We start from the raw sequence: 14,773 nt of genomic DNA, 5'->3' as shown, positions 1-14,773 counted from the left end.
TTTTTGTTTTGTTTTATTTTTGAGACAGAGTCTTCCTCTGTCATCCAGGCTGGAGTGCAGTGGCACAATCTCGGCTCGCTGCAACCTCTGCCTCCCCGGCTCAGGTAATTCTCATGCCTCAGCCTCCCAAGTAGCTGGGATTACAGGCATGCATCTCCATGCCCAACTAATTTTTTTGTATTTTTAGCAGAGACTGGGTTTTGCCATGTTGGCCAGGCTGGTCTTGAACTCCTGGCCTCAAGTGATCTGCCCACCTTGGCCTCCCAAAGTGCTGGGATTACAGGAGTCAGCCACCACACCATGCCTTTTTTTTTTTGTCAAAAAAGACTTCTCAAGTACAGTAGTGAGAAAGGGGGAAAGGTAGAACAAGTATAGCTATTAGGATTCAAGAGTGAAAGGGCAGGAATACTGAACCCAGTGATTGGGGAGGCCTTTTGGCAGTACTGTTCACTCACTCAGCAGATGTTTATTGAGCACCTGCTAGGTGTCAAGCACTCTTCCATGCTGGGAATATGAAAAGTGAAGAAACAAAATCACTGTTCTAGGCCGGGGGCGATGGCTCAGACTTGTAATCCCAAGCACTTTGGGAGGCCAAGGAGGATGGATTGCTTGAGTGCAGGAGTTCAAGACCAGCCTGGGCAACATGGCGAAACTCCATCTCTACCAAAAAATGATTTCAAATAAATAAATAAATCACCGTCCTCGTGGAACTTATAAATACGTAGTGTGTGATGATGATAAACGCTATGGAGAAAAAGCAACACAGATGGGGATCATGAGGAAGTTAAAATCTGAAATATGGTTGTTGGCCAGGCGCGGTGGCTCATGCCTGTAATCCCAGCACTTTGGGAGGCTGAGGCGGGCGAATCACCTGAGGTCGGGAGTTCGAGATCAGCCTGACCAACATGGAGAAACCCCGTCTCTACTAAAAATACAAAATTAGCCAGGCATGGTGGTGCATGCCTGTAATCCCAGCTACTAGGGAGGCTGAGGCAGGAGAATCGCTTGAACTTGGGAGGTGGAGGTTGCCATGAGCCGAGATCGTGCCATTGCACTCCAGCCTGGGCAACAAGAGGGAAACTCCATCTAAAAAAAAAAAATAGAAATATGGTCGTCAGGGAAGACCTTACTGCAGAGACATGTGAGTGGAGACCTGAAGGAAATGAAGAGGGAAGGAGTTGTGCTGATACCTAGGAGGAGGAATATTCCAGGCAGAAGGAAGAGAGGCACAAAGTCTTCAAGGAAGGGGCATGTTGGGCATGTTCACGGGACAGCAAGGAGGCCAGAGTGGGTGGAGCAAAGAGCTCGAGGGAGAGGCAGTCAGAGGAAGAACAGGCCAGATGCCATAAGGTCTTGTAGGCCTTGGTGGGGACATTGGCCCTGACTCTGAGCAAGATAGGGGGTGACAGGCAGCAGGGAAACTAGGGAGGAGGCTGTTGGTTCCTCATTCATTGAGCAGACACCTATCATGTGATATTACTGTGAATAGCTATTGTGTAGTTCCTTTTAAAAACTGTAGCATTTTCGGCTGGGCGCCGTGGCTCACGCCTGTAATCCCAACACTTTGGGAGGCCAAGGCGGGCAGATCACCTGAGGTCAGGAGTTCGAGACCAGCCTGACCAACATGGTAAAACTTCTACTCTACTAAAAATACAAAAATTAGCCGGATGTGGTGTCACATACCTGTAATCCCAGCTACTTGGGAGACTGAGGCGGGAGAATTGCTTGAACCTGGGAGGTGGAGGTTGCGGTGAGCTGAGATTGTGCCATGACACTCCAGCCTGGGCAACAGAGAGTGAAATTCCATCTCAAAAACAATAAAAAAGTATTTTCGGCCGGGCGCGGTGGCTCACGCCTGTAATCCCAGCACTTTGGGAGGCCGAGGTGGGCGGATCACGAGGTCAGAAGATCGAGACCATCCTGGCTAACACGGTGAAACCCTGTCTCTACTAAAAATACAAAAAATTAGCCGGGCATGGTGGCAGGCGCCTGTAGTCCCAGCTACTGGAGAGGCTGAGGCAGGAGAATTATGTGAACCCAGGAGGTGGAGCTTGCAATGAGCCGAGATCACGCCACTGCACTCCAGCCTGGGCGACAGTGCAAGACTCCATCTCAAAAAAAAAAGAGAAGAAAAGAAAAAAGTATCATTTTCACCATCTTCAGATTATTGTTTTTTTGGCATGTTTGTTTGTTTGGTGTTTTTTTGTTTGTTTTTTTTTTTTGAGATGGAGTCTCACTCTGTGGCCCAGGCTACAGTGCAGTTGTGTGATCTCGGCTCACTGCAAGCTCCGCCTCCCGGGTTCATGCCATTCTCCTGCCTCAGCCTCCTGAGTGGCTGGGACTACAGGCGCCCGCCACGACGCCCAGCTAATTTTTTTGTATTTTTAGTAGAGACGGGGTTTCACCATGTTAGCCAAGATGATCTTGAGCTCCTGACCTCCGTGATCCGCCCGCCTTGGCCTCCCAAAGTGCTGGGATTACAGGCATGAGCCACTGCACCCAGCCTTGTTTTATTTTTAAGACAGTCTTGTTCTCGCCCAGGCTGGAGTGCAGTGGCATGATTTCAGCTCACTGCAACCTCTGCCTCCCAGGTTCAAGTGATTCTCCCGCCTCAGCCTCCCAAGTAGGTGGGATTATAGGTATGCGCCACCATACCTGGCTAATTTGTATGTTTTTAGTAGGGATGGTGTTTCTCCATGTTGGCCAGTCTGGTCTCGAACTCCTGATCTCAGGTGTTCTGCCTACCTCGGCCTCCCAAAGTGCTGGGATTACAGATGTGAGCCACCGCACCTGGCCTGTTTGTTTCTGAGACAGGGTGTTGCTCTGTCTGCAGGCTGGAATGCAGTGGTAGGGATCACAGCTCACTGCAGCCTCCACTTCCTGAGCTCAATTGATCCTCCCACCTTAGCCTCCCAAAATCTTGGGATTACAGGCGTGAGCTGGCCAAATTATTATTAATTATCATAATTGTTGTTAACAGTTTATGCAATAACCTTCAGATCTTTTCCCATGTACATGAAAATAATAGTATACTTAGCCAATGTTTACTGTGTATACTAACTCGTTTAATCCTCAAAATAGTCTTGGGAGGTAAGCCCTGTTACTATCCCTGTTTTCTAGAAGAGGAAACTGAGAGCCAGAGAAGTTAAATGTCTTGCCTCAGGTCATTCTGTGTATGCATAAACACATATTTGACAAAAATGGCTTGAACTGCATGTATTGTCCTCTGATGCAACAGGCTGTCAGGGACATCTTTTCATGATAATATATTGAGATTCACTTTTTTTTTTTTTTTTTTTTTTTGAGACGGAGTCTGTCTCTGTGTCCCAGACTGGAGTGCAGTGGCACGATCTCGGCTCACTGCAACCTCCGCCTCCTGGGTTCAAGCGATTCTTCTGCCTCAGCCTCCCGAGTAGCTGGGATTATAGGCGCAGCTAACTGTTGTATTTTTACTAGAGATGGGGTTTCACCATGTTGGCCAGGCTGGTCTCAAACTCCTGACCTTAGACGATCTGCCCATTTCGGCCTCCCAAAGTGTTGGGATTACAAGCGTGAGCCACCGCGCCCGGCCTCACCAATTTTTTTTACCCTATTTCCTCTGCTGGTGTTTGGTTTATCCTTTGAGATTTTTGTCTTTTTTAACATACATATTTTTTTCCCTTTCTTTTTTTTGAGACAAGGTCTCACTCTGTTATCCAGGCTGGAGTGCAGTGGCCCGATCTTGGCTCACCACAGCCTCTGCCTTCACCTCCCTGAGTAGCTGGGACTACCAGGCGCACCACCATGCCCAGCTAATTTTTGTATTTTCTGTAGAGACAGGGTTACACCATGTTGCCCAGGCTGCTCTCCAACTCCTAGGCTCAAGCGATCTGCCTGCCTCAGCCTCCCAAAGTGCTAGGATTACAGGCATGAGCCACTGCACCTCGCCCCATTTTTCTTTTTTTTGCAAAACAGAAACATATAGTCAACACTGTCTTCAGTTTTGCTTGTTTTCACTTAGTATATGCACTCTCTATCAGTGTCTAGAGATTGTTCTCATTTTTTTGTTTTTTTTTCCTTTCTTGTTACAGTTCCATAGTCTTTTTCCTTTATTTATATTTATATATTTTTCACTTATTTTTATAGGTGTTGAAGTCCCATGGTCTTTGATTATGTATATGTATAATCTTTTTTTTTCAGCCAGTCTCCCTATTTGAGAACACTTGAGTTGCTTCTAGTCTTTTGCTATTATGAATAGTTGTGTAATTGATATATACTGCTACGTTAATCATTCCATAATTTTGCCTGTGTGACTGTGATGGATGCCTGAAAGCCCCCTTCCTCCCTTTTAAAAACAGCTTCATAGTATTCCAGAGAGTGGCTGAAACATAATTTATTGAAGCAGGCCTTTTGTGGTGTATTGAGTGCCTGCTATGTGCCGGACTCTGTGCCTGGTATTCCTCAGAGCTGTGTTTTTGAAAGTTTACTCTGGGCCAGGCACTGTGGTTCACGCCTGTAATCCCAGCACTTTGGGAGGCCGAGGCAGGTGGAACACCTGAGGTCAGGAGTTTCAGACCAGCCTGGCCAACATGGTGAAACCCTGTCTCTACTGAAAATACAAAAATTAGCTGGGCATGGTGGCATGTGCCTGTAATCCCAGTTACTTGGGAGGCTGAGGCAGGAGAATCACTTGAACCTGGGAGGCAGAGGTTGCAGTGAGCTGAGATTGCACCACCGCACTCCAACCTGGGTGACACAGCAAGACTTCATCTCAAAAAAAAAAAAAAAAAAAGAAAAAGTTTGCTCTGGTGCCCAGTCCAAAGCATATTCCAGATGGAGAGAGGGGACGCACGGAGACCTGCAAGGTGGCTGTTGCACATTCATGTAGCCCATCGTTCAGCAGCTGTTTGTGGTTGGCCCACTCTGTGTAAAGCACTAAAGGTGAGGCTTAGACTTCTGGCTCTGCCTTGGGAGATGTCAGTCTCCCCCAGGTTACAGGCCCCGTGCACACATCCATAAACCAGAGACAGACCCTGGAGGGGAGAGGGACTTCAGAAGGCCTGACTGGGGAGGAACAGGCTGGGAAGGAGCCTTGGGCCCTCTGTAGGTGTTTGGGTGACAATCCAGCCCAGCTCATCCGCTGGTCCCCTGAGCTTGATCCATCCTCTTCTTTCCCAGGGACAAGCTGACAGCAGCCATGGCGAGTGGCAGTGGAGACAGCGTCACCCGTCGGAGCGTGGCATCACAGTTTTTCACTCAAGAGGAGGGGCCGGGCATCGATGGCATGACCACCTCAGAGAGGGTGAGCGTGGTGGGCAGGGCTTGGAGTGGGGAAGCACAGCCCCTGGCTTTGGACAATCCCCGTTTAGGTGGCAGAGCCCTAGGAGTGCTGAGGGGGCTGAACTGGGCTGGACTGGGCTGGCACTATCCCCTGCCACTTCCCCTCCTTCCAGGTGGTGGATCTTCTGAACCAGGCGGCGCTGATCACCAATGACTCAAAGATCACAGTGCTCAAACAGGTGAGGGCCCGGGGGGCATCCTGGGCTGAGCAGGTGAAAGGGAAGAGGCTGGGAACCTGAGAAAGACACTTGCAGTAACACCAGTGTCCACATTTACACACTCAGTGTGTGCCGTCCACGGTGCTCAGTGCAGGCCTCTGCTCTTCTAGTTCTCATGAAAGCTCTGTAAGGCAGGGTAGTTTCATCCCTGTTTTATATAGAAAGAAGCAGACCCCGGGGCTTAAATCATTAGCTCAGGGTCACTCTGCTGGGAGCTGGCTGAACTAGTAATTGAATCCTGGATTCCAGCTCCAAATCCTACACTCTTCATCATTGCATTTCTTCTCTGCCAGTGTCCAGTCTGGTGGGGCAGACATACTTGTCACCAGACAATGATGACCCAGTGTGGGCAGGGCTGGGATGGAGAAGGGAGCCCAGGGGAGCTCTGGGAGCCCAGAGGGAGCTCCTGACCCAGCCTAGGGATGGGGAGTCAGGGAGGACTTTTGAACCAAGCCCTGGAGGATAAAAGCAGAGAAGTGTACCAAATGAGAGAGGCAGAGCATCTCTTTTTTTTTTTTTTTTGAGACAGAGTCTTGCTCTGTTGCCCAGGCTGGAGTGCCATGGCATGATCCCGGCTCACTGCAACTGCTGCCTCCCAGGTTCAAGCGATTCTCCTGCCTCAGCCTCCTGAGTAGCTGGGATTACAGGCACCTGCCACCATGCCTGGCTAATTTTTGTATTTTTAGTAGAGACGTGTTTCACCATGTTGACCAGGCTGGTCTCAAACTCCTGAGCTCAAGTGGTCCACCCTCCTTGGCCCCCTCAAACTGCTGGGATTATAGGCACGAGCCACCGTGCCCAGCCAAGATAGGGAGAGCATGTCAATCTAAGGGCACAGAAGTGTGTGCAAAGGCAGAAGATGACATGGGGCACTTGGGCTGGGCATGGTTCAGAGCAGGAGGCAGTTGGAGTTCAGAGATTGGCAGGGTTAGCATTCCTGTGTGAGAACCCGTTTGGCTCCTTCATCAGCCTGTAGCCTTGTGGAGTAGCACCACCTCCGAGGTGGAGTGGATGCACCTGGCACCTCCCCATGGGTTGTCATGAGGCCGTTTGGCAATAGTAGCTTGAGTTGTAGCAGCCAGGTCCTGTGCCAGCTCTTTGCTTATTGGAGGATGTCATGGGAAGGGTGTACTCCAAAGAGCCTGGCGGGCACAAGGGCTTCAGGAATTGGGTTCTCACTGTGAAGATGTTTCTTTAATCATGGCAATGTGAAGTGGGGAGCAGAAGCAGAAGGAGAGTGGGGAGAACTGATGGACAGGGGAAAGGAGGCCAAACCTCAGGAAGGCCTGAGCCCTGGGGCACTTCCCTCTTTTTCAGCCCCCTCCTGTGTCATGTCCTCACTATCTACCAGGACCTGTGCCTTGTAGGATCTCATTCTAGCCTCCTAACATCCCTTTTGAGTTGATGTTTAAGAGTCTCATTTTATAGAAGAGCAAACTGAGGTTGAGAGACCATGCCCAGAGCATAGCACCCTTGGTAGGGAGCAGCAGAGCCAGGCATTGAAATGAGTGTATCTGCTGCCTAGCCCTCTGCTGTCTTCCCCTCTACTCTCCTGTCTGCACTGATTGGCCCCTCGATTTATATGGGTATTCCTCCTCCCCACCCCCAATCTCCTTCCAGGTCCAGGAGCTGATCATCAACAAAGACCCCACACTACTGGACAACTTCCTGGACGTGAGTGACTGACAGAAGAGAAGGGGGTGTGGTGTAGGGGAAAGGGGATGTGGATCCTTGTGTAGCCCTGATCCACTTTCTCTCTGACATTGGCAGGAGATCATCGCATTCCAAGCGGACAAGTCAATCGAAGTGCGAAAATTTGTCATCGGCTTCATCGAGGAGGCATGGTATGGGGCGAGGCAGGGAGCCCCAGGAGCATTCTCACTGGTGGCAGCCTTCAGCTCGTGGCCTGGCCTGGAGGCCACCACTGAGAGGCCTGCCCTCTGCTTCCCAGACCCTTTTTCTCTCTCATACACACTGAATCCCCAGCAAATTCTTAATAAGATCAAAGCCCTGGGGTCATCTGTGATTCCTCTGCTTCTTCCACACTTCACATCTACATCATCACTAAGGACTGTGGGATCCACTTTGAGAATATCTGTAGCATCTGACCGTTTGTCAATCACTTCCTCTGCCACTATGCAGGCCCAAGCCACCCTTCCCTCCTAGCTGACGACTTCAGTGGTCTCTCTCTGGCTCCCTTTTTCTTTTTAGTTAAATTGAAATTCATATAACAAAATTAGCTTTTTTTTAAATCTTTTTTTTGTTTGTTTGTTTTGAGATGGAGTCTCGCTCAACTGTTGTCCAGGCTTGCGTGCAGTGGCGCAGTCTCGGCTCACTGCAACCTCCGACTTCCGGGTTCAAGCGATTCTCCTGCCTCAGCCTCCCAAGTAGCTGGGATTACAGGCATGTGCCACCACGCCCGGCTTATTTTTGTATTTTTAGTAGAGAAGGGGTTCTGCCATGTTGGCCAGGCTGGTCTCAAACTCCTGACCTCAGGTGATCTGCCTGCCTTGGCCTCCCAAAGTGTTGGGATTACAGGTGTGAGCCACTGCGCCCAGCCTTTTTTTTTTTTTTTTTTTGAGACTTGAGTTTTGCTCTGTCATCCAGGCTGGAGTACAGTGGCGCAATCTTGGCTCATTACAACCTCCACCTCCCAGGCTCAAGAGATTCTTGTGCCTCAGCCTCCTGAGTAGCTGGGATTACAGGTGCATGCCACCATGCCTGGGTAATTTTTGTATTTTTAGTAGAGATGGGGTTTCTGCCATGTTGGCCAGGCCAGTCTTGAACTCCTGACCTCAAGTGATTGGCCCACCTTGGCCTCCCAAAGTGCTGGGATTACAGGCATGAGCCACCGCGCCCAGCAAAAATCAGCTATTTTAAAGTGAACAAGTTAGTGGCATTTAGCACATTCACAATCTAGTTCCAGAGCATTTCATCCCCCAAAGAGGAATCACTGTACTCCTTTCCCGCTTCCACTCTTGCACTCAGCAGTCAGAGTGATGCTGTTAAATGTAAATCAGTCTTGGCACACCCCTGCTCTCAGACCCCAGCTGGCTCATCAGCTTACTTAGGTGGAAACCCAAACCCTCACCTCGGCTTCATCTCACTCCTGGTCCTCTCTGTCTCCCCACTCCTCAGAAGTCACAGTTGGATTTCGCAGCCTGTCTGCTTGCTGTTCCTGCTAGGGACCCTCGTCCCCAGGTTACCACCTGGCTCGCCCCCTCCCTTCCCTCAGGTCTCTTCCTCAGAAAGCCCTTCCTGCCCGTTCCCATGCAGCCCCACGTCTCAGGCACCTTCACTGTTCTTTACAGTGTCCCGCACTCATTGAAATAACCTTGATTCTTCCCGCAAAATATCAGCTCTGTGAGGACAGGGCTTGACTCTTTCTGTCTTACTGGCCACTTTGTCCCCAGTACCTGCCTGGAGCAGTGTTGTCACCTAGTAGGGGCTGACTGCGTATTTGTTGCACACGTGAATGAGTTGAACGTAACAGTCACCACATGGAACACGTACTGTGCCCTGCGCTGTTATCCCCGTAATCTTTGTGGCAGCCTCGATGGATACTGTGGTTATCCTCTTTTTACAGAAAGGGAAGCAGGCTTAGAATGGTAAAGTGACTTGTTGAAGCTGGTCACTCGCTCATTTGTTCATTAAACATTTACTGGATGCTTTGTGACTGGGAGGAAGTAGACTAGCTGCTGTGTATTAAGTATTTGTTTGTAAGGCACTGTACTAAATGCTTGAGCAGTTTCGTTATTCGTAATACTATGGATCAGTTGTTTGACCCTTTAACTGAAGAGAAAACAGGCTCAGAGAGGTGAAGTGAATTTTAAGTCACACAGCCAGAATGCGGCAAGGCTGGGGTTTTATTTATTTATTTATTTATTTTTTTTTGAGATGGAATCTCACTCTGTTGCCCAGACTGGAGTGTAGTGGTGCGATCTCGGCTCACTACAACCTCTGCCTCCTGAGTCAAGTGATTGTCCTGCCTCAGCCCCCAAGTATCTGGGATTACAGGTGCCTACTACCACACCCAGCTAATTTTGTTTTCTGTTGTTGTTTTTTTGTTTTTGTTTTTGTTTTGAGATGGAGTTTTGCTCTTGTTGCCCAGGCTGGAGTGCAATGGTGCGATCTCAGCTCACTGCAACCTCCACCACCCAGGTTCAAGCGATTCTCCTGCCTCAGCCTCCCAAGTAGCTGCAGTTACAGGTGCCCGCCACCTTGCCCAGCTAATTCTGTATTTTTAGTAGAGATGGGGTTTCACCACGTTGGTCAGGCTGGTCTCAAACTCCTGACCTCAGGTGACCCACCTGCCTCAGCCTCCCAAAATGCTGGGATTACAGGTGTGAGCCACTGTGCCTAGCCAAGGCTGGGATTTTAACTCATGTCTGCAGTGCCAGAACCCAAATATCCTAGCTCCCCATTTACTGGGAGAATTTGTGGTAAATTTTCTGAATTTGTAAAAAGTCCATTCAGCAAATACATACGATGTGACTGCTGTCGTACCAGGCATCCGTGTTAGGCTGTAGTATAGCAGTGAGCAAAAACATATTATTCCTGCCTTCATGTAGCTGACAGCTAAGTTTCATATTTTTTGACTGATTTAATTAATATTTCAGATTGTAATGTATGCTGTGAAAATTCTGTGCTGAGCTCCTATTTATTCATTGAACAAACATTTATTGGAGGCCTTTCATTTTTTTCTTCAATGAAAATGACCCTGCTGCGGTTATTGTCAAGCTAGGAAAGGGTCCCCACTTTTTGAGCCCTCAGACTGAGGCAAGCAAAACTAGTGATTACAGAAAACAAAGTGCTTTAAAGTAGCAATGGCTGGTGTTTACTGAATGCTTTTTGCTGTTTACTGAATGCTTTCTGCATGTCAGGCACTCTTCTAAGCACTGTACAAGTATTGTTGCAATTTTCCCAAAAAATTGCATAAACAATTGAGATAGATACTATTATTCTAAATGAGGTGAAGTCACTTGTCCAAATTCACACAGTTGTCTGCCTCTACTGTCCCTTATGTGAACAGCAGCCCCTGAGAGAGCAAAGGAGTTGGTGTTACAGGACCAGTTTAGATAGAGGGTTCAGGGGTGGCTCAGTCTGGAGGCACCAAGCACCGTTCCCAGCCTCTGGATGTGCCATTCCGGTCCCCTGAGACAGGCCCCTGATTTCCCTTCCCTCCTGAACCTCAGGCTCCTCCCACCTGCTCTAAGTCCACACCTTGACCTCGCCCCTTTTTTCTCCATCCCCCAGCAAGCGAGACATTGAGTTGCTGCTGAAACTCATTGCAAACCTCAACATGCTCTTGAGGGACGAGAATGTGAACGTGGTGAAGAAGGCCATCCTCACCATGACCCAGCTCTACAAGGTGGCCCTGCAGGTGAGAGCACCCTCCCCACCCAGGGCCATCCTGCCTGATAGGTCTCATTGACAAACTAATATGTTGGGGTTCAAAACCAACATCCGAGCATACTCTTTATGGGCAAGATGTGCCACTGGTCTGTGGGAACAGATAACCTGGAGAGTTAACATTGTCTCCTAGCTCAGGAAGTTGCACTTAACCATCATTCCTTCCATTGACCATTCGTTTATTCACTCAACAGACATTCCCTGAGCATGTCCTCTGTGCTTAGCCCTGGGCTAGGTGATGCTGGGGACACAGCAGTGACCAAGACAGCTTACTGCCTTCACAGTGCTCAAAACCCAAGGAGGGAGGTAGACCTTAATTAATGAATCACATAAATATTGATTATGGAGTGTGATAGGAAGAGAACACTCTATGGTGTGATGTACATTAGCATTAATAAAATGAATGAATCCATTTAATCACCACCACCTTGTGAAGTCAGCACTGTTACTCCTTTACCTTAAAATGTGCGCCTTCATCACACTGAGTGGTCACTGTCTGCATCCCCATGAGGGCAGCGCGAGGCCTGGCCACTACTCAGTCCTGTCTCCAGCATCACCCAGCAATGGGCTGGGGCAGAGTTGGAACTCAGTAACAGTTAACCAAATGAATATATTCGTCATTCATGGTTCTCTGGGTATTGGTGGCGGGTGTTGGTGATTGATGCGTTGTCTTCGCCTCTTTGTGTATCTCTTCCATTCCTCCCTGGCCTGCTGGCAGTGGATGGTGAAGTCACGGGTCATTAGCGAGCTACAGGAGGCCTGCTGGGACATGGTATCCGCCATGGCGGGGGACATCATCCTGCTATTGGACTCTGACAATGACGGCATCCGCACCCACGCCATCAAGTTTGTGGAGGGCCTCATTGTCACTCTGTCACCCCGCATGGCTGACTCAGAGATACCCCGACGCCAGGAGCATGACATCAGCCTGGACCGCATCCCTCGTGACCACCCCTACATCCAGTACAGTGAGTGCTGCCTTCAGCTGCCACCCCTGACAGCCCTGCACCAGTTTCCTCTCCTTCACGCCCCTCACTCTCTCCCCCTTGTCTTTTTTGGTTTTAAATTTCTGGAACAGTGTGTGCAGTAATTACGAGCCCTGATGCTAGGTTCAGATCCCAACTGCACTGCTTACTCATCATGAACTTGGGCAAGTTACCTGTCTCTACTTCATTTTCTTTTTTGTAAATTGGAGACGATAACATAGTACCACTCTCACAGGTTTGTAGTGAAGTTCCATGAGTGTGAGCCAGTCGATGCTAGCTAGTTTTATGGTTTTCTTTTTTTGAGACAGAGTCTTCCTCTGTTGCCCAGGCTGGAGTGCAGTGGCCCAATCTCAGCTCACTACAACCTCCGCCTCACGGGTTCAAGCAATTCTTCTGCCTCAGCCTCCAAAGTAGCTGGGACTACAGTCTCCCGCCACCACACCTGGCCAATTTTTTTTTTTTAATTATTTTTAGTAGAGGCGGGGTTTCACCATATTGGCCAGGCTGGTCTCAAACTCCTGACTTTGTGATCTGCCCGCCTTGGCCTCCCAAAGTGCTGGGATTACAGGCTTGGGCCACCGCGCCGGGCAGTTTTACGGTTTTCTTAACTGCAAATTATAAAAGTAGGACATAGGCCAGATGTGGTGGCTTGTGCTTGTAGTCCCAGCATTTTGAGAGGCCAAGGCAGGCAGATCACTTGAGGTCAGGAGTTCAAGACCACCCTGGCCAACATAGTGAAACACCTTATCTACTAAAAATACAAAAATTAGCTGGGCATGGTGATGGGCACCTGTAATCCCAGCTACTTGGGAGGCTGAGGCACAAGAATCGCTTGAACCCAGGAGGCAGAGGTTGCAGTGAGCTGAGATTGTGCCACTGCACTCCAACCTGGGTGACAGAACAAGACTGTCAGAAAAAAAAGTACTATATATACACTTGGTGTCAAGCATTATGGTTGAGTATAAAGGAATAATATCCCCTCCCTCAGTCCTACTTTCCAGAGATAAACACTGTTAAGAGTATTATGTTTCCTTTCAGATCTTTCCTGTGCATGTGTAGGTATTTGTATGTGTATATGCATAGTGTCTGCATTTGTTTGCTGTTCGTTTGCAAAAATGAGGCCAAGCTTTGTGTTTTCATCTCAGAGACATTAAAGTATAGTAGCTTGTGTCTGACACGTAGCCTATTTTCCCTTGTCTCTGAGCCTGATTCCTCATTGGTAAATTGGGGATCGTTATTATGGCATCTAATCTAGGATGTAGGTATGAGCATTTGGTGAATTAATATGGCTGGAATAGTAAACATCCCATAAATATTAACTATTCTTATGTATTGTTTGACAGCCTTTTTGACTTAATAGTATCAGTGACGTCTTTCCCTGTGAGAATCATATTCAGTTGCTATACCATATTCCATAGTATAGTTACATTACATTCTATTAAGCAATGCTCTGTTGATGGTCATTTAGATTTTTAATTCACTTTTTTTTTTTGAGGTGGAGTCTCGTTCTTTCACCCAGGCTGGACTGCAGTGGCGCTATCTCAGCTCACTGCATGCTCCGCCTCCCAGGTTCACACCATTCTCCTGCCTCAGCCTCCCGAGTAGCTGGGACTACAGGTGCCCACCACCGTGCCCGGCTAATTTTTTGTATTTTTAGTAGAGACTGGGTTTCACCATGTTAGCCAGGATGGTCTCGATCTCCTGACCTGGTGATCCGCCCGCCTCGGCCTCCCGAAGTGTTGGGATTACAGGCGTGAGCCACCGCGCCCGGCCTAATTCAGTATTTTAAATAATGTGGCATTCAAATCAAAACTACAATGAAATGTCGTCTCACCCCAGTTAAAGTGACTTTTATCAAAAAGACAACAAATGCTGGTGAGGAGGTGGAGAAAGGAAAACACCTGTACACTGTTGGTGAGAATGTCACTCATTACAGCCTAAAAATTGTTTGGAGTTTCGAGGTTCCTCAAAAAATTAAAAATCGAGCTACCATATGATTCAGCAATCCCACTGCTGGATATGTAACCAAAATAAAGGAAATCAGTGTATCAAAAACATACCCGCACTCCCATATTTATTGCAGCACTAGTCACAATAGCCAAGACTTTGGAGCAAACTAAATGTTCATCAACAGATTAATAGATAAAGAAAATGTGGTACTTACAATTGAGTACTATTCAGCAATGAAAAAGGAGATCCTGTCATTTGTAACAACATGGATGGAAGTGGAAGTCATTAAGTGAAATAAGCCAGGCACTGAAAGACAACTTCGCGTGTTCTCACTTATTTGTGAGAGCTAGAAATGGAAACAGTTGAACTCATGGAGACAGACAGTAGAATGATGGTTACCAGAGGCTGAAAAGGGTAATAGGCGGTTGGGGAGGAAGTGGAAATGGTTAATGGGTACAAAAAAATAGTTAGAACAAGTAAGATCTAGTATTTGATAGCCAGGCATGGTGGCATGTGCCTGTGGTCTCAGCAACTCAGGAGGCTGAGTTGAGAGGATCACCTGAGTCTGGGTGGCGGAGGTTACAGTGAGCCGAGATCGCGCCACTGCTTTCCACTCTGGGCAACAGAGTGAGACCCTATCTCAGGGAAAAAAAAAAAAAAGATCTAGTATTTGATAGCACAACAGGGTAACTATACTAAAAAATAATCGTACATTTTAAAATAATTGAAATAGTATAATTGGATTGTGTGTAACAAAACGGATAAATGTTTGTGATGGAGACCCCATTTACCCTGATGTGATAATTATGCATTGCATGCCTGTATCAAAATCTCATGTACCCCATAATTATTTACACCTACTATATACCCATTAAAATTTTTTAAGTT

General features: G+C 48.0%; 1 protein-coding gene across 6 annotated transcripts in view; it reads left to right on the top strand.

Annotated features, from left to right (window-relative positions):
• SYMPK (symplekin scaffold protein) overlaps positions 1-14,773 on the top strand; it is a 48,024-nt gene that overhangs the window by 3,603 nt on the left and 29,648 nt on the right. For 4 of the 6 annotated variants that reach the window (XM_054466241.2, XM_054466245.2, XM_054466240.2 and 1 more), the window contains 6 exons: positions 5,158-5,281; positions 5,433-5,498; positions 7,158-7,211; positions 7,308-7,381; positions 10,794-10,920; positions 11,668-11,917. In XM_054466241.2, the coding sequence (XP_054322216.2) occupies positions 5,177-5,281; positions 5,433-5,498; positions 7,158-7,211; positions 7,308-7,381; positions 10,794-10,920; positions 11,668-11,917 (676 nt within the window). In that variant the 5' untranslated portion in view covers positions 5,158-5,176. Of the gene's footprint in view, positions 1-4,549; positions 4,921-5,157; positions 5,282-5,432; positions 5,499-7,157; positions 7,212-7,307; positions 7,382-10,793; positions 10,921-11,667; positions 11,918-14,773 lie in introns of those variants that run through there. The other 2 variants (XM_063657217.1, XM_054466242.2) reach the window with 2 other exon arrangements.

Source organism: Pongo pygmaeus, chromosome 20 (assembly GCF_028885625.2).
Source record: "Pongo pygmaeus isolate AG05252 chromosome 20, NHGRI_mPonPyg2-v2.0_pri, whole genome shotgun sequence".
Taxonomy (NCBI): Eukaryota; Metazoa; Chordata; class Mammalia; order Primates; family Hominidae; genus Pongo; species Pongo pygmaeus.
This window is presented reverse-complemented; position numbering and strand designations above follow the sequence as displayed.